At 39.3% G+C, this 20067-nt stretch overlaps 1 protein-coding gene across 1 annotated transcript in view; it reads right to left on the bottom strand.

The window, feature by feature from the left end:
* The window catches only part of Ryr2 (ryanodine receptor 2), a 593927-nt gene that overhangs the window by 393886 nt on the left and 179974 nt on the right, over window positions 1-20067 (bottom strand). The window contains 1 exon segment of the mRNA XM_028859656.2: window positions 18927-19046. Within this exon segment, the coding sequence (XP_028715489.1) occupies window positions 18927-19046 (120 nt within the window).

Here is a 20067-nt window from a genome sequence, read left to right as displayed (position 1 = left end):
AAGAAATAAACATTAAACACACACACACACACACACACACACACACACACACACACACACACACATGACAAGTGAGATATATTTTACCTGTTCAAACATCAAACAAAAAATCATCTTTGGCTGGCTTATGTACAAGGCACAGTCCATAGTTGTGTTAATACAGATATGTATGTTACCTTTGAAAGTTTGTGTATTTTCAGAAGAAGGAGACCAGACACCAGTGAAAACAGGTACCCCAGGTGATCCAGTTTCTTAGAATGCCTCTGTTATAGTTTCCACAGAGTTCTGCATCCAGAACAGTTTCAAAGCTGTTGGCTGAGATGGTCTAGCCTCATAGACTATTCTAGCCAGGACTTGACCATTATCCTGATTTTCTCATGGTCCCCCAAGAACATCATCACCCCAAGAGAGTAGGAAGCAGTCTAGAGAACAGGATTCCCACAATCCCAAGAGAAGGGGAAGGTGGTCTTTGGTTATTCAGTGGGTCATGGATATTTGTCATTGTTTAGGGTGGGGTTGGTTACAAGTTGTTACTGGCAATGGTGAGGAAAAAACTGAACAAAGGAGATTAGATTCAGGGACCTCTTTCTGAAGAGTAAAGGGGGGGATATAGTATAGAAATGATGGGATAAAAGGATAGATTGTTGAGTCTACTTTTGAACAACTACTTGTCTCAAATATTTTATATTAGTATGAAATTTTGTATATTGATACAAGTTGAAGGTTATTTTTGTTATACTATATTACATATTTCTATTTCTTTTTTAAGGTATTGTACCTATGCAGCTCATTTAAAAATGTAAAGTTTTAGTACTTAAAAGCTATTTAGAATAATAAAGAATACAGGTTAGTAGCTAGTCATCTACAACAATCAAACTTATAGTCAGGTATATTTCAGGGTCATAAAGAGATATATTTTAGATAGATGATCTTCAAAGACTTCAAAGACATACAGAATGAGGCATTTAAAATGCTATGATAACATAAGGTTTTTCATGACAGTGTCACACCTCTGCTCCTGACAACACCAATTTACTTCATAAAAGGATACTGGGCATCAAAGAATCTCCATACGGAGTCTGTTTTCTTTGTGGCAAAACTAGCCATTTGGACAGGAAACTGCCCTTGCCTTGTCTGCTGACAGTGTGCTGTGCAAACTGGATAAGCAAGACACAAAAGAAAGTGACTGCCAAACTTTGGCAAAACAGAGTAGTATAGTCTTTCAAAAATCCCTGCTTCACAGTGAAGTCTCTCAGATACTCTAGGCCTGTAGGCAAAAGATGGATGCCCCAATGTTACAAAGGAACCCTGAGGTAACTGTCCAGGCAGCCAGCTGTCTCTGTCATTTCTTAGTTTTGGAAGTTGGTTACTTTGCACTTACTCTTTACTCAGGTAATATTATATATACTTCTCGGGTCTTTGATGGGGTTGATGACTAGATGGTTACAGTTTTACAGTTTTTATTATTATAAAATTCAGAAAAGAAACTTACATAACAGATATAAAGTTTATAAGGTTGAGAAATATAAAAGCTTAAATTGTTTATCTAAGAAGATGTTTTGAGATTTTAAAAGGTAGTTTTAAGATGGTAATACAAGTTATGATTAAAAAATAGTTTAGGTATAAAATTTTGGACTCATCAAGAGAGGATAGGTAATGGAATGTTTTCTCTAAATATGCCAAATACAAATGGACTGGACATTATAAATGTAATTCTTGATAATTGTTCTTATTGTTTACAGTTTTATTATGTTAGAGTTAAAACCTTTCCTTTTTCTTTAGACAAAAAAAGGGAAATGTTGTGAAATATTCCTTTACACTGTGTGAAGATATGTCACAGTGACATGTTAATTTAATTTAAAAAAAAAAAAAAAAGCTAAGTGACCAATAGCTAGTCAGGATTTTCAAGACAGAGAGAACACTGGGAAGAAGAAGGCAGGCTCACCAACCAGATGCAGAGCAAACAGGATGGGCACCATGGAGATGAGGTAGTAAAGCCATGAGGCAGAAAGTATATTAAAAGATATTGGTTAATTTAAGTTATAAGAGCTAGTTAGAAACAAACCTAATCAATTGGTTGAGCTTTCATAATTAATAGTAAGTCTCCCTGTCATTATTGAGAGTCAATAGTCCTGATAAATGTCCGACTATGTTATGGAGGCATTTTCTTAATTGAGGCTCCTTCCTCTCTGATGACTCTAGATTGTGTCAAGTTGACATAAAACCAGCTAGTACAAATACCATCACCAAGCTTCTGCTTTCTCTGCCTGTGACTGTTCTGAGTACTTGACATCTGTTAACATAGTTCACATAGGAGCTTGCTCTTAACAGATGCCTGCTAAGGCAGATGAGATTTTTGTTGTTATACATCAAAATCAGACATACTCCAAGTGTGGAATTGCCACTCACCAGCAGAAATCCTTGGATCACTTACACAATGGATGTTATGTAACCAAATATCATTCAGACCAACCAAGGAAAGGATAAACTGGGCAGGAATTGCTAGTTTACTGATAAAATCTCATTCCTTTCTTACTTGTTTTCAGATGAGAATATGTAAAACCTGTCAGAATCTTATTTTCTCAAACCCTTGATATAATTACAGAGATAATTCCACATAGATCCAAAAGAAAGGAAGGAAGGAAGAATGAAAAGAAGGAAGAAAGCAGAGAGGCAGACAAACAGATGAGACTAGAGAGATGGTTCAGAGGTTAAGAGTGAGTACAACTCTTGCAGAGGATCTGTATTCAGTTTCCAGCACTGCTGAGCATCTTACAACCCCCTAGAATTCCAGCCACAGGGAGATCTAATGTCCTGGACTCCACAGGCAACTGCACTCATATGCGCGCACACACACACACACACACACACACACACACACACACACACACTTTTAAAAATAAAATAAATCATTTAAAAGAAGAATAAAATATATGAGAAGCTAGAATTTTTTAAATGGTTCATTTTTGTTTGTCTGTTTTATTATTGTTGTTGTTTTGTTTTGATTTTTGAAGCAGGATCTCTATATATAGTCCTAGCTACCCGAAACTTACTATGTAGACTAGAATGGCCTCAAGCTCAGAAATCCACTTGTCTCTACCTCCCTAGAGCTTGGATTAAAGGTGTGTGCCACCACACCCAGCAAGTGCTGAAATTTTAACTGAAGGCATCCTCCTTCTAGTATTGATGGCTCTGATAAGCTTGGATTCAGTTCTTCCACTCTAATGGCTTTGTATTATTTCCTAAGCCTGGATCCACCAAGGTAATGTGTGGGTAACCTGTGAAGGATGTGATTGGCTCACTCTGTAATGAGAAGATCAGTCTGTATGTATCAAGGGCACTGATCACCACTACATGAACTGACAGGAGAGTAGATGCTGAAATATAGTAAGGCTTGTCTTGGGTCACTTCCACTCTCTCAGAGTCATTGTGCCCACAGTCAGAATTCCCAGAGTTGTGAAGTTACTAAATACCCTTTCCGCATTCTTTGACCATAACATTAAGTCACAATACTATGTTGTCAACTACTATGGTTCGACTGTGAAGGGCCCCTCACAGGCTCATGTTTTGAATAACTGTTCCCAGACAATAGCAATGTATGTGCCTGTGACATGAAGGATAAGGATTTGTGGGGAAGAAGAGTTTCAGTGGGAGAAAGAGGGAGATGAGAGGTCATGGGGGTGAAAACAACTAAAATTCATTACATACATACATGAAAACACCAAAGAATAAAAAAACCAAAAATTAATTTTGAAAATATCAGTGAAGACACTATCTGATTTCTGAGTCATTCTAGCTTATGAAAAGAGCCTGGGTAACCCTCAGATGTCAGCCCTGCTGCTGGACCCTGGCATCTGACATCGCATCCTGTGAGACTGAGCTCTCATGATCTGAGGCCATCTCAAAGTAAAGGGTGTAAAATCTAAGTTAAACCATAGGATGCTTTCTTTATTGGTGTCACTGGGGAAATGTCAGAGGTACTGAGATAGGCCTCCATCACTTGCTTTGTAAAGTGCTATGTTGAATGTGTGAGAGACAATTGAAGAAAGGTTCTGTTTCAGTTTCTCATATCAACTATGGAACACAGACTTGGTCGTGAGCTTTGGGCAAATTGGGGCTTTTAGGTAAAATACTAGAGTAAACTTTAGTTTCTAGTAGCAGAGAGTGAGCTCAACTGCAGCCGGCTAGGACTCTGTGCTGCAGGGTAGGCTCTAGTGCAAATCTCCTCAGCTCCTCTTGGTTCTATTTCTTTTCATCAAGTCGGCTCCCTTACCTCAACACTAAGCTTGGAATTGCAACAAAATTGTAAAGCAATTTCTTCTGGAGGCTTTGAAGGTGCAACCTCAAAAATGTAAATCTAATACTGCAATATATATACATATATACATATATATTATATTGGAGCTTCCTAGATTCATTGTTTGAATGCTTCTCATTAAAAAAAAATATCCAGCTGCAAATCAAGCACTATTGTCCATAGCCTCTTTTGAATGGAGTACTTCCAAAATAAAATATATACAAATTCTGGAGCTGGAGAGGCAGTCCAGCAGTTAAGAGTACTTGCTGCTCTTGCAGAGGACCTGAGTCTGGTTCCCAGCATGCTTGTCAGGTAACTCACAACCGCCTGTAACTCTAGTTCCAGGGGACCTGATGCCCTCTTCTAGCCCCTGCAGGCACAGCACTCATCTATACATACACATAAGTAATCTTTAAAATGTGCATACACATACACAATTCTGTAATCAGCATCTATGTCCTAACAGCCAGCTAAAGATCAAGTCCTTTCATACAGAAATGAAGCAAACTAAGTGGCCAGCCTTGATTTAATTCCATCCTGAAGAAATGCCGTAATTTCTGCTGAAATTACTGCTTACCATTATGTATTCAGATATTATTCAGATATTGACACATGCATATCCTAATTGCCTATATAGAATTATCTTACATATATTAACATGACATACATAGTGTAACAAGGCATATGTCTATATACACTCTGAGTTGACTTTTGAGTTGATTACTGTTGACATGTATGCTTATGGTTTCAATGTGCGTGACTTAAATATATGCTAATTCCTCTCTAGTGAATATTTAGAGATATCTGTTGGTTGTTTAGTTTTTGTTCCAAATGGGTTAATTTTCTATAGTAGTTTTATTTCCACAGTAACACTAAGAAGAGGGTGGAGAGTGCTCCCATGTTTTCCCTGCCCCTGTCACTTACACCTCACCAACACTGGCATCAATAGGCCAGTCCCCACTGCCCAAGCCTCTTACATGCTTCCTGTTCACCCTACTAGCTCCAAGCAACCTCTGACCTATTTATTGTCCCCACAATTTGACCTTTTCTAGAATATCATGCAGTTGGCAACACATAAGGTGTAGTCATTTTCAGACTGACTTCTTTCATTTAGCAATGTGCATTGGAGGTTCCGTCACATATTCTCTCAGATTAAGGTTCATTTCTTTAGTGCTAAATCCTACCCCCACTGTTTGGGTATGAAAAAGTTCATCTGTTCACCTGCTGAAAGACATGGGGCTACTTCTGAGATTGGAGACTTATGACTTAGGTAAGCATCTATTAGCATTCAAGTGCAGGTATCTACTGGACCTTACATTTCAAGTCATTTGCCCAAGGATGATGGTAACTGGATCACACAGTGCAGGCACATTTAACTGATGTAAAGGTGTCACACAGTCCTCCAGCACACCTGCTCCCACTGTGACACAGCTTCACCAGCATTTGATGTCATCATCACCCGGGCTTGTTCCTTTTGCTGGATGTTGGTTTTCTATTACAAATAAATTGACATCAACATGTATGCACATGTTTTCATGATCACTTATTGAGCAAGCTGATGCAGAACAAATATGTGTCTAGGAGGGTCTATAAGTGACTGTGGTGTGTTCAGCCCTCTATGAAACACCTATATTACACCCTCTCCCTCCCAAGGCTCAGAGGACATTGCAGAAGCAACGATGGAAGGACTAGGAGCCAGAGCTTTGGGAACACTGCTGAGAAGCAGTATCGCCTAGACATGCCAAGACATACATGAACTCACAGAAGCTGTGGTTGCATGCACAAGACCCGTACAAGACGAAGCAGGTCAGTATTCCAGTGTGGCTAGGGGAAGGTGAGGGGATAGTGGCATTTCATGGTTGTTGGGTAAGGATAGTCAGTTTTCTTCATGGCCCCTGATAGGTGGGTGGCCTCACATTCACAGCGCTAATTGAACTCAGTAAGCTATTAAAAAGAGCATGGGAGGAGAGTGCATGGAGGGTCAGGGAGAAGTGGGAGAAGACCAGGAGGGTGGAGTCTCTCTCTCTCTCTCTCTCTCTCTCTCTCTCTCTCTCTCTCTCTCTCTCTCTCTCTCTCTCTCTCACACACACACACACACACACACACACACAGAGAGAGAGAGAGAGAGAGAGAGAGAGACCTATATTACTTTCTAAAGAGGTTTTATGGGTTTACAGTCCTATCAGAAATGTTTAAGGATGCCCATTGTCACCGTGTTAGAGTCACTTGCAACCTTTTGCCACTGTCACACATAGTTCATCAAAATGTGGTTTCCTTTTCTTACTGATGACCCCAAACACCACCAAACATCTTTCAAAACATTAGGAAGCTGTGTGAGCTACCTCTCTTGGAGAAATTTCAAATGCTTGAAGTATTTTTTTTTCTACTTAGATTCTCTTTTTTTCATTATGAATTCACAGGAGACCTCTATTTATTCTCCAAAGTGAAATTCTACATATCTTACATGCACAATTTAAAACCCTGTTTCCCAGTCTGAGCTCTGTCCTGTTGTCTTGCTTGTTTGTTTTATGTGTTACACTACCTGTTGATATCCAGAAGTCTTTCCTTTTAATGTTGGGAAATAAATGTTTGTTTTGATTTGATGTTTATGATTCTTGGAACATTTTTTAAAATCAGTTTTATATAAGTATGGTTCACAAGTAATAAACTTTACCAATTAAGTCACACAATCTGATGCACTTTCAGGCTTCACAACTATCATTTAACTACCAAATTTGCAAAGTACAATGGGTTCATCTATTTTGTGGAAGAGATACATCTACTTATATATACAGCAAATTCCCATCTACTTCTCCCAACCCTTCATGTTCAGCTGCCTTATCAACAGAGATACATTTGGGTTTTTGTTGTTGTTTTTGTTATTGTTGTTTGTTTGTTTGTTTCTTGGATGTTGCATCGGTCTTTTTATCTAAAAATTCTGTGCTGTACAGATTAGTAAATTTGGAATTGGAGATGTCACTCAGGGCTGAAAATCTATGACTAGGACACTTGAGGCCCTGAGTGACAGTACCCTAGTGGTTACAGAAACAAATTATAGAAACAAATGAATAGTTCATTTTTTTTTCTTACTACATAATATCACTTTGTCAGTTGATAGCAATTAGGGTTGCTTCTCAATTTGAGGCTCAATAAGAAAAAGCACCTGAACACACTTGGACAAGACTTTGTAGAGCAGATAAATAACTCTTTGATTAAATGATCGAGTGGATTGCCAGGCTATGTCATAGAAGTTTGATTTTATCAGAAATAACAAACTAGTTTTCAAAAGGATTGTTACATTTTGTATTAAAATGTAATTTCATGATCTTCATTATCACATGTCAATGTTTGCAGCTGAAATATTTTTTATGGAAAGATATTACAAAGTTATACTAGCAAAAGATCTTAGCATTTTAATCATGAAACTTTTTTTTTTTTTTTTTTTTTTTTTTTTTTTTTTTGGTTTTTCAAAACAGGGTTTCTCTATGTAGCTTTGGTGCCTGTCCTGGATCGCTCTGTAGACCAGGCTGACCTTGAACTCACAGAGATCCACCTGGCTCTGCCTCCCAAGTGCTGGGATTAAAGGTGTGCGCCATCACCACCCAGCTATGGAACTTTTGTAATTATCTATTTTCAGAATTTTTCTGTAAAGCCTTTGAGTCATTACATTAGGTATAAGTATGACAATAGAGATTTGTTCTTTATATCAAGCAGTAAATTAAATATCTCTCCAAGTGGGTTGCACCAAGCCCATAATCAATCAGTGCAGCATTAAGCATTATTGTAGCCATAAATGTGTTTACTCAATTCATGTTAAAGATATTCAATTAATTCCACAAAGCAGGAAGGCAATCTCTGTGTGCTATGGAGAGTACAGGACAATCTTTCCAAAGCCACATGAACTAATGAACTGTCAGAATTGATCTATAAATATTGTTATGGGTCTAAAGAATGAAAGACAATTAAAAATCAATATATATTTATTGAGCATCTACTTCCTTCAAAAGTATGTTAGTTCCTGAGATGAGAAAGGTGAATGGTTGTCTCTGCCAGCAGGTTCTTCAGAAAGATGTAGGAAGGCTTTACAAAGGAAGCCATGTTTAACAGCTGAATAAAGGAATCTGCTTCCTTCAAGTGAAGTATATGCAAGGGTCTTCTAGAAAGAAAGAAAAGTGGAGCATATTCAAAGGCACAGAGTTTCATTTTGTGTTTAGGAAAACTGAACTGGGTTGTTTATACTTTGGGGAATGTAGAAGCATGTCTCAAAGTACCAAATCAGTGAGAAGAGCATATGATATACAATGCAATATTCAAGAACTGCCCACTGTTCCTTGTCTTTCAGTTAACACATTGGAGACAGAGTATGAAGGCCCACCATATCCTTCAATAGAACACTTGACAGTTGCATGCTTCTGCACCAAACTCTATTTATAATCTATACAACTCAAGTGTTATCCATTTGGTCCCCTTCAAATTTCAAAAACATTAACTCATTAATTGCCATCCACCTAGAAGATCCATCAAGACCTATGCCTCCACTGTCATAAGACTCAACTAATGCTTCAAGGCAGAAGTTTTCTCTCTCTCTCTTAGCTTTATGATAGGATAAGAATTTTTAACTGACATGAAAGTTTTCCTCTGTCATACTTTGGCATATTAGTCTTATGGCATTTGTTCCAGCTACTTCTTTAGAAATGCATTGCTTCCCATGTATTAGACCAAACATAGCTAGGCTGCTTCTGTGTACCCTATACGGCCACTGCATTTTTTTAACAGCTCATAAAAGAGGAATAGTTTCCTCTTTTGTGTACGTGTGTTGGGGGAGTGAGAGGGGGTGTGGTCTGGGGAGATACCTCAGTGCTTGTCATACAAGCATGAAGACCTGGATTCAGATCTCCCCAGGAGATCATAAAAAGCTGGGAGCTATAGCACAGGCCTGCAATCCCAGCACTGGAAAAGCAGCCACTGGAGGAAGCTTCCAGCTCACTGGATAGTCAGCCCAACCAATCCTGGTTCAGTGAGACCCTACACACACACACACACACACACACACACACACACACACAGAAGTTGGAGAGCCACAGAAAACAACTGACCTTGACCTCTGACTTCCACCTACATGTACATACACATTGTGGATGCTCCCATGCACATATACTCACACATGTACAAGGCAAACACATACACATACAAAATGTCTGAAATTCACATTTCAGTACCCATCTGTACAGTTTTTAGGCTCACAGCCAGGCTTATCTATTTGCATACTGTCTACAGCTGCTTTGGGGCTAAATGTCGGAGTTGAGAAGAAAACATGACCCAAGATATCTAAAATATTTACTTTCTGGCTCTTTCCAGGAAAAGCTGCCAAGCAAGCTCCACTGGCTGCTATGTGTCTACCACAGCTAAGCCACACTCTGAGATCTAAAAAGGAAGAAGCACAAAAGCCCATAACACAACAGTGCTGTTCTTCAAATTCAGATCTTAGTGTCAAAGACTGGCAACTTCAGGACGAGGAAATAATGGCGTCAGTAGTTTAGGGTGTCCCAAGACTGAGGTCCTGAGTTCAGATCCCCAGATCCCATGTAAATTCTGGGTAGGTGTGGCATCCTGGGTATAATTGCAGACTTGGAAGGCAAACATAGGGAATACCCAGAGTATGCTATTTTATGGAGGCTCCGTGCATAAACATACATTCAAAAATCATGCACACATACACATGCACACCACACATGAGAAATGGAAAAAGGGGTGGGACAAGAAGCTTCTCTTTCCCCTACAAACATCTGTACTCTAGTGTTGGGACAGATTCACTATCATCAAATAGCCAGTCCCACATGAGGTTCTGTAAGGATGTTCCCAAAGGCCTTGAGTACCTATTGGGCAGAACAGAGCTACCAGGACTTAACAAGCCATCCTCATCTTCCTGCTCTCCAAAGCTCATAACACCAGGCAGAGACTGAGCCGGTGGATGAGGTGGCAAGAACATAACCCCATTGCTCACTTCATTTGCCAGCATGGCACCTGGGTATGCAGCAGACAGACCAGGTGGGTTATAGCGTCTGCTAATCTTCTCCCAGTGCTTGGAGGAACTCCATTAGCAAGAGGAAAGCTCCAGTGGGGATCTGCTCCAGGAAGTCCCATCTGCTGCACGATTAGCAGAGACCTCCACCAGATGATGGGTAAAAATTGTTTCTTCTAAAGTTTTCATTTTATTTCATTGTCTAGATCCTGCAAGAAACTCACTAGGAAATAGAGCGCCCCTTTCTTAACCACCACAAGGATTCTTTAAAACCCATGAAAGTTCCTGGTAATGAATCTTCAACTTATAATGCAATATATTGATATCACATTTATTATCTAAATATTCCATAAAATATTTCTTAGATGGAGAATTTCAATTATGTCATCTTATTCTACAAGTATGTCCTTTTGTAGCCATCCTTTCCTAAGTGGGTAGCAGTATAAATGAGTGCTTAAATTCTAGCAAGAATGACTCACCTGTAACTTACAGAAGCAAACAGTTCCATTCTAGCCCAATGTAATAATTCCAATGTAATCTGTTCCCCCCAATCAAATGTTACAAACCTTCTGTTCCATCAGAATGTGATTGAAGCACCAAATCACTTACTCTAAATTTTCTTGGGTGTACACACACACATATGTGTGTGACCAGAAGACAGTTGTAGGCTGCTATTCCTCAGGAGCGGGCCACCTTATTTTTTGAGACAGGCTCTCTCTCATTGGCCTAGAGTTCACCAAGCAGGCCAGTTCAGGCAATCAGCAGGCTTCAGAGCTCAGCCTGTCTCTGCCTCTTCAGCACTAGAACTGCAAGCACATGCCAGCATGGCCAGCTTTGTCCCCAGGGGTTTGGGGAGCAAGCTCACAAGCCAAGCACTTTACTAACTGCCATCTCTCCAGCCCTCATGGAGATGTTTTCTTTCCACCACACACACTGACTACCTTCCTTTCCTCTTAAAATAGTGGTAAATAAGTGATATATAACAAAACACAAGGGTACTGGTAAGCAAAAGCGGTTACTGGAAAATTCACATTCTTCCCCAACATGCTGGTCTTTCTTTTGTGTCCCTTCTGCAGAAACAAAATTCCCTAAAATCCAAAATAAATAAACAGAACTATAATAACACTCATATTTGTTTTTCTATAACATGTTTTATTATTTCAATTAAATGTTAGAGGAAACATGCTGTGAAAGAAGCATCTGAAGTTTAAGATGCTTCACAAACCTTATTTTTAAAGCCAACCTTTCTTACATCATCTAGCATTTATCTCATACTGACATTTTTATTATTCAAATTTTCCCACTTGAATAAGAAGAGCAGTTCATCTGGAATAGCACAACTGTCATGCATCATTGATGCCCCATGCATTATTGATGGGGTGGATAATATCCTGAAATGAGAAGTCGCCAGAGATAAAATTCTGCTTTTTCATGTCCCATTATGGGAAGAAATACTTGTAATTAAAGTGATGTCAGAGAAACTACAAGAAATGGAAAGCTTTATTTCTTTTTAAATATATGTGGATAGGTGTTCTGTCTGCATTATATGTATGTGCAACACATCTGTACAATGCCTACAGAGCCCCAAACAGGAAGTCAGATCTCATGGAACTGGAGTTACAGATGGTTGTGAGCCACCATGTGGGTGCTGGAAACCAAACCCAAGTCCTCTGCAAGAGCCACAAGTGCTCCTTAACACTGAGTCATCTCTCCAGCACCCTGGGAAGAGTTCACTGTCAACTCTTGAAAGACTGATAAAAATTAACAGTAGTGTTTATGTGTGCTATGGACAAGGGCCAGTATAGGCAGCACAGAGTCTGTGACATCTTTAGCTGCAAGGAGTCCATAAGACCCCTATATGTTGTGGGATATTTGATTATACTATGTGAAGGGAACTTTTGATTGGTTTAATAAAAAGCTGAATGATCAATAACTAGGCAGGAGAGAATAGGTGGGACTTCTGGGCAGAGACAGGAATTCTAGGAACAAGTCGGATTCACCAGGCAGACACTAAGGAAATGGAATGTACTATACTGAGCAGAGGTAATGAGCCACATGGCAGAACACATATTAATATAAACAGGTTAAGTTAAGTTATAAGAGCTAGTTGAGACCAAGCCTAAGCTAAGGCCAAACTTTTCGTAATTAATAAGAAGTCTCCATGTCATTATTTGGGAGCTGACGGTCCAATGAAAGACTGGCAGCACCCATACTATCTCTGCTCACAAACATCAGGTAGATACTTCATCACAATAAGACCATTAAATAAGAGCAAGTCTTTGTTACAGTAAATTTCTTAAGATTGAATTATTCTGTAAACTATGGATTAGATGGTTACATTGGTATATAACAGTGTTTCCCAAACTATGCTCCTGTGGTCCCAGGGTCCCATCAGATCTACTAGGTTTGAGGTAAAATTATTTCCTAGTGTTGTGGTATTTCCTACTATTTTAAATTTGTATATAATAAACTTGTGCTTAAGAATTATCCCTTTTTTGCTTTAATACATTAGATACATCATTATGATTTTAAAAAATTTTTATTACATTTATTTTTATGTGTGCATGTCAGAAGACAACTTTCAAGAGTCATTTCCTCTTTCCACCATCTGGGACCCAGGGATAGAACTTAGCTGGCTGGTCAGGCTTAGTGGGCAGCACTCACTTTTCCCCACTGAGCCGTCTCACCAGTCCTACTTCATTATGTCTAAAGTGCTTGCTGCCATAGGTTTAGATCCCCAGACAAGGTGAAGACAGCAACACATGGCACCATATGAGAAGATAAGTATTCACCATGGCATATTACTATAAATGTCCCCCTGTATGGACCTGAAGAGCCAAATAGATCAGTCTCCAGTGAAAACATAAAACCAAATACTAATAGAAATCCTTCACAGAGGGGCTGGAGAGTTAAACCATTTGAGTTCATTAGTGTTATTCTGATCTTCCTATGAAATCACAATAGAGTATTTGTTTTTAGTTATCTCATGGTTAAATATGCCTTGTTTCAGCTATTAAACATCAGTCATAAGTAGCCTCTTCATGTAATTCAAGTCAACACCATTGAGCAATGCAAATTTACCAAAGGCCCATTAGGTGAACTGGTTATTGCTTAACGAGTTATCTTGCAGATCACAAAGTCATAGTAAGTGAGAAGAAGAACAGAAAATCATAACTGTCCCATTTCCCTGCCTGTGCCCCTTTGTAAGCCACTGGTCAGAAGTGGGTTTTCTATTATAATGATAAAATCATCTGCAAAGCCATCCAGGGCAGGCCATGTTCAGTGGTGAAGTCTACATTCCACACATGGAAGCATCCTTTTTAAAAGGTGTGCCAAGGACTGGAGAGATAGCTCAGGCTGCAGAGTGCTTGCCTTGCAAACTCTAGGACCTCAGGTCAATCCCTAGAATCCACACACAAAAATAGCTGGGCACAGAAGTACACCTTTGCTTGTATCTTTGAGACAGGGTCCTACTCTGCAACCTAGGCTTCCCTTGAACTCTCTATGTAGCTTAGGTTGACTGCAAACTCACAGCAATCCTGTCCCAGTATCCCAGGTAGTAGGATTTCTAGTATGAACCACTGCACAGGGCCATTCTATTGTTAAATAATTGACTATGGCCCTAAGCATATTGTGCATATCTGTAGTCCCAGCACTCAGGAGAGGCTGACTCAGGACGATCAGTAGTACGTCGTGGCTAGCCTGGGTTATAAATTATGTCGTGGCTAGCCTGGGTTATAAATTATTCATCTCATGAATATTTTCAAATTCATTGGCATATAAGTGGGTAAATGTCTTTTTATGATTAAATTTCCACTGTTTGGGTTATTAACACCTTCAACCCATATGAAACTTAACATTTGACTATTTGAGATCTTGTCCTTTTTCATTAGATTCATTACTGGTTTTTCTACTGATTTTCTTTCAAAGAACGAGTTTTTTAAACTAACTAATCCATCCCATAAGTTAACCTTACTGCTCCATCTTGCTGCTTTCCTATGGTTATTTTGCTGCTCTTTTCCTACTTTTCTACTTAGTTGTTCACTTTTTTTAACTTGTAAGAACATGTGAATTTAATGCTATAAATATCATCTTCACTTCTTTACTACACCACATATATTCTAAAACATCATGCTTTATCTTTGTATATAAAAAACATAGTTTCCTATTCCTTTTATTTTGCTTCTCCTTTGACCCAAGATTTATTTCCTAATGTATTTCTTAATTTTCAGGTATAGGGACCTTTTGTTCTGGGGAAAGATGTGTTGTGGACATGGCTGTTGCTTCACATTGGTCAACTATGCTTTCCAATGTGTTCTTGTCACCAGACTGGGCAACAATACAAATGCCATCTTTCCTTCACATCTTCCTGTTCACTCACTGATTCCATTCATAAGAATGCTAGCCACTGAGCTTGCCTTATGTGTTATATTGGGTGTGGAGACAGTGTTTTATCCCCTATGTAACTCTGTTTTTATGAAGAAAAATAATTAAGATTTTTAAAAACTATGATTGTCTGATAACATGGTATCTCCCTAATATTTTTATGTATGTATGTGTAGGGACATGGTGGTGCACGGGCACATATGTGCTGCTGAGGGTGGAGATCAACCTCCAGTGTGATTTCTAAGGAGCCATCTACATTGTTTTTTTGACATAGGGTCTTTCACTTTTTACTTGGATGCTGCTAGGTTAGCTGGAAATGATCCCCAGGTATCTGCCTGGCTCCATCTCTCCAGCCCTGAAATTTCAGGCACTAGCCACGTGAACTCTGGAGGCTCAAACTCAGGTCTTCATGCTGACATGGTGAGTTCTTTATCAACTGAGCCTCTCCCCAACTGAGCTCTCTAAAATTTTCCTAAAGACTTATTTATGTAGGCAACAGTCAAGGGATATGTGCACATGTGTGTGTAAGTGGCCAAAGAATACAGAAGAGAGCATTCAGTCTTCTGGAGGAGTTATAGAAAGTTATGAGACTCTCAACACAGGTACTGGTAACCAACATCAGCTGTCTTTGGCAGCCAAAAGAACTCTTAACCACCAAACCACCACTCCAGCCCCCAACTGTCTAAAATGTTAAAAATTGACTTCTTCCTCAAAGTTGCTGTCCAAAAATCAAAGCCCAAATTCTATAGAAGCAAACTCTATAGAGGCAGAAATGACATGCCATTTGTATAAGGAATACACAGCAAATACCTGTCATGTTGAATGAGGAATAACCAATCATGTCATCAGACGTAAACGTTTATATTTTCTGCAGGAAAAATCTATACTGATATTCAAACCTTCCCTTCCAGGAGAAGATGAGCCTGAACAAACATCTTAGGAGCATAATGCACAATTTCCCCCAAGAAGGCAACCCTGCCTTTGATGGAAAGATGTTATGGCTTGAGCTATTTCTGGGACTGCTTCCAGGACTTCATATATAATTTATAGAACCTGACTGGTTATTGCCGACAATCATTCTATGCTCCTTATTTCATGATAAATGCAGGAGACACCAATTGGAGAAAGGGAAACTACATCCCATTTTTCCACTAATGAAAGTCAAATCCAGCTACATCTAGGTGAAATACAGCACTACAGCTGTATTTACAGATTAGAATCATAAACCAAAAGACAACCAAGGAGTTAGATCTGGTCCCCAAAGGTCCAGGGCTTGGTATATAAAGACAAGATGAACATCAGCATGAACTCTATAATGTCCTGTAAAGATTGTCAGGAGATAGACCACATGGTACATCCTAGAAATACAGGAAGAGAAAAAAAAAAAAAACATCGAAGTGGGGATTACAGTGGCAGTTTGGGAAAGGTGACTGGGAAGAGGCTGTTTTACATGGACTTCTGTCTCAAAGTTGCTAAGACCTAAAAATCAGAGCCCAGAGCCCCAACTCTACATGAAAAAGGCAAAGAGAAAAAGCTGCTGGAAGAAAGGAATAAGGGAACATGTGCATATCAAAATGAAGCAAGACAAGGACATGCCAGATGATCCAGATACCTGAGGGGTGGAGAGGAAGGAGACTTATGTTGTAACAAAATAAGAAAACAGCTCAGTGCTCTGCCCAACATCAGTTTTATCTTTAATTCTACATTCTATAAATAACCCAGTGCAACTTTTCATACTACATCCTTTCATAGAAGGAAGAATGTAAGTACTGTGAAAGTAAGAGGATTATATATTCAGTTCATTTGATCATCTATAGCAAACACAGAGTCAAATGTTTCCCTGATAAGAACTAAACAGTTCAAGTGAAGATGTAGGCTTATGTGAATGCTTGATTGTCACTCGGTATACCCATGACTGAACTAGGAATATTAATTTGAGTATGTATTACTATGTAAGAGGAGCAAAACACAACCTTGGGTGTCATTCCGTGGGTGTGTCCACATTTAAGATTTGGGACAGGGTCTCTCATTAGCCTGCAGCTCTTCAAAGAGGCTAGGTTGACTGACCAGTTAGCTCCAGGAATCTGCCTCTGCCTTCCCATTGCCCAGACTGCAAGTGTGCACCACCATGCCAAACTTTTTTATATGAATTCTGGGGATGAAACCTGGGTCTTTGTATGTGCGAGCATGTTACCAACTGAGCCATCTCCCTAATCCAGAATATTATTTCTTATTGTTAGAAACAAATTTCTTTAACAAAGAATCAAAACTATCATCTAATACAATGTTTGATACAATGAGGATAGTCAAAAGCTGGGTTACAAGGGTGGAGAGGTGGCTCAGAGGTTAAGAGTGCTTATTGCTCTTCCAGAGGACCTGGGCTTGTTGCCCAGCACCCATATGGCAGCTCATAACTGCCTGTAACTCAGTCCCAGAGCATCTAATGCTGCATTCTGACCTCTGAGGGCACCAAACACACACATGATGCACATACATGCATGCATGCAAACAAAAAAAGTGAAAGTATTTTTAAAGAGTCAGTTAACCAAAGAAACTTGTTCTAGCCACCACAAAAATGCAAGAAAACAAAGAAAATGCTAAATATGAAGATGCTAGTCCTCAAAGAATAGTTTTCATAACTTAGACAATGTTCCAATAAAATTTGTCAAATTCAAATAAGTGTAAGGAGTGGACTTGGGGTGAAGCTCAGTTGTCTGAGTGCTTACCTATATCTGTAAAGCTCTGAGCTCAAATCCAGCACTGCAGAAACCAGGCGTGCTGGTGCACACCTGAAATTCCAGCACCAGGAGGTGGAAACAGAAGAGTCATACATTCATGGGCATCCTTGGGCTACATGGCAAGTTTGAGGCTGGCCTAAGCTACATGAGACCTTTTCTCAAAAAATATTTAAAGAAGAGTATGCTATCCTTAACATATACTTAACTACATGAGTCTTTCTCTCAAACAAAAAAAAAAAATCTAAGCAGGTGTATAATACATCCAACATTGATTGTTATAAAGTTAAGAATTTCACTTGGCATAAATAATTGTAATAACTATATCTTATATACTCATTGTTACTTTACAACTAAAAGGTGCTGTGGCATAAAGGACTAATCAAATATTTGAAGCCAAAAGTTTTGGTAGAAGTGTGCACAGTCCTTGCCAACAGTATTGTTGAAGTCATGTTAAGTATTTCAAGTCTAGGACTTGATATCTGTTTCCAGTTCTTTATTTGTCTAATGAATATGACCACAATACATACTTTCTTTTATGATGGAATTTAAATGAGATTGTACAAACCAAGAATGCTATAAACCCAAAAGTGCTATGCAGAGGATCACTGCAAGGGTTGTTCCTCATTCATTTTATGACTCCCAGAAATGTTTTCTTTCCTCAGTTCCTCACAAACTTACCTATCAACAGGCCTAGGGTGTTCTTGGAGCATAGTCTAAATCCAATCACAATTCCCACAGCCATAGCTCCCAGTGAGAGGAAGAATTAGCTGCCAATCAGACAAAGCAAGGCCCTTCCTGCTCCTTCCCAGCTTCCAATCTCACTCTCCTTCATCTCAAATCTCAGTAAGATCCATGAGAATCTTTAGAGCCCTTCAAACAAATGGAATCACTGCCTGATTTTGCATTACAAAGAAACCTGGACCTGTCCCCATCCCAGGCTCTAGGTCATCTTTAGAGACTTCCTCTACTACTACTGGTCACTTTGTGCTAGTTAAGCAGTCCTCATGCCTGCCCAAGAGATGTTGCATGACTGTTCTTCTGGTGGAATTTTCAAGAACTTAGTCACTTCAATCTGGCCTGTTCAACCATCACTATCTTAAAAAAGCCTTCCTGAAGTGAAGTGCTGTTAAAAAAAAAAAAAAAAAAAAAAAAAAAAACAAGACCTCTCTTGATCTCTGTCTTCCTGTTACTCTGCTTTCCTTCTAGGCCATTCTCTATTCAGTAATCACATCACTTATAAACACATTTGCTACTCCACTACCAAACAGCCATCATGGATCAGGGTCTTTTCTACACCTATGAACAAGTGCATCCCGATTCTCTGCAAGACTCAGTTTTCAAATTAAGAAGCGAAAACATTTTCCTACCCCCATTTAGTTTATACATTGCCTGTTCCATAGAAGACAACAGAGTGCTCACACACGAACTCACTGCCATGAGTGAAACTTGAATACTCCATCAGCCTTGAGAGCTTTCGACCCACCTTGGAATTGGATGTAGACTCCAAAAAACAAAGTCTGTTGCCAAATCCTTCTGCTGCCAAACATAGCTTCTGCTGCTCTTTGTGGATGGTCGCTGTGCACTGCAGAACTACCTCATCATCCTACAGAGAGAAATAGAAAGAAAAGTGAGCTTCCACACAGCTGGGCTAAGTGAGATCCAGAAAAACAGGACTTTGTTACCTATTATCTGAGGTTTAAGGTGCTAAAGAGATAGCTTAGCAGTGAAAAGCACTTGAAGGAGACCCAAATTTCATTCCCAGTACCCACATGGTGACACATAACCATCTGTAATCCCAGTTTCAGGGGATCTAGGGAATTGGGTATCATCTTCTGACTGCCATGGGCACCAGGCACACTAATGGTGCATATACATTCACGCAGGCAAAATACTCATAAAATAAAATATCTAAAAAAAAATATTAAATATGAGCTATGCTAGTTAGTTTTGACCATCAACTAGACACAACCTTGAATTCCTTGGGGGAAAGTGATTCAGGAAGAGCCAGCCCATTGAGGGAAGCACTATTCCCCAGTGAAGGGGTCTTCTACAGTATAAGAGAGGACAAAGCTATCTTAGAGAAAGCAAGCAAGGAAGGCTATGCTTACTCTTTCTTTGCTTGACCTTGGATGTGATGTGACTAGCTGCTTGGGTTCCTGCCTTGATTTCCCCCAAAAGATGGTCTAAAACCTGGGATGGAAGACTAAAAACTCTTCCCTCTCCAAAGTTGCTTTTGGTCAGGGTGTTTTCATTTGTTTGTTTTTAATCACAGGAGTAGAAAGGAACCTAGAACATGAGCCAGATGTAAGAACTGCCACCCAAAAAAGCTATACAGGGTCAGTTCCTTGGGTGCATTTTAATCTGCAAGAAGGAAGTTGGATGCTGGAAAAAGGGAAACGCCAGGGCCATTAAAAGCTCATCAATTTTCTCAATGCTATTACCAAAGGCAAACATTTATCAATGAAAGGCAGGCTTTTCCTAGTTCACACTCTCATACAGTTTCAATCACCAAAAGTGCCAAGAAACCAGTTGCTTCTGAGGACATCAAACATATTCAAGAATGAAACAGGTTCTACAGACTGGCATGCATGGCAGTCTAAAACCAACTCAGGGAAAGATGCCAA

Source organism: Peromyscus leucopus, chromosome 5 (assembly GCF_004664715.2).
Source record: "Peromyscus leucopus breed LL Stock chromosome 5, UCI_PerLeu_2.1, whole genome shotgun sequence".
Lineage (NCBI taxonomy): Eukaryota > Metazoa > Chordata > Mammalia > Rodentia > Cricetidae > Peromyscus > Peromyscus leucopus.
This window is presented reverse-complemented; position numbering and strand designations above follow the sequence as displayed.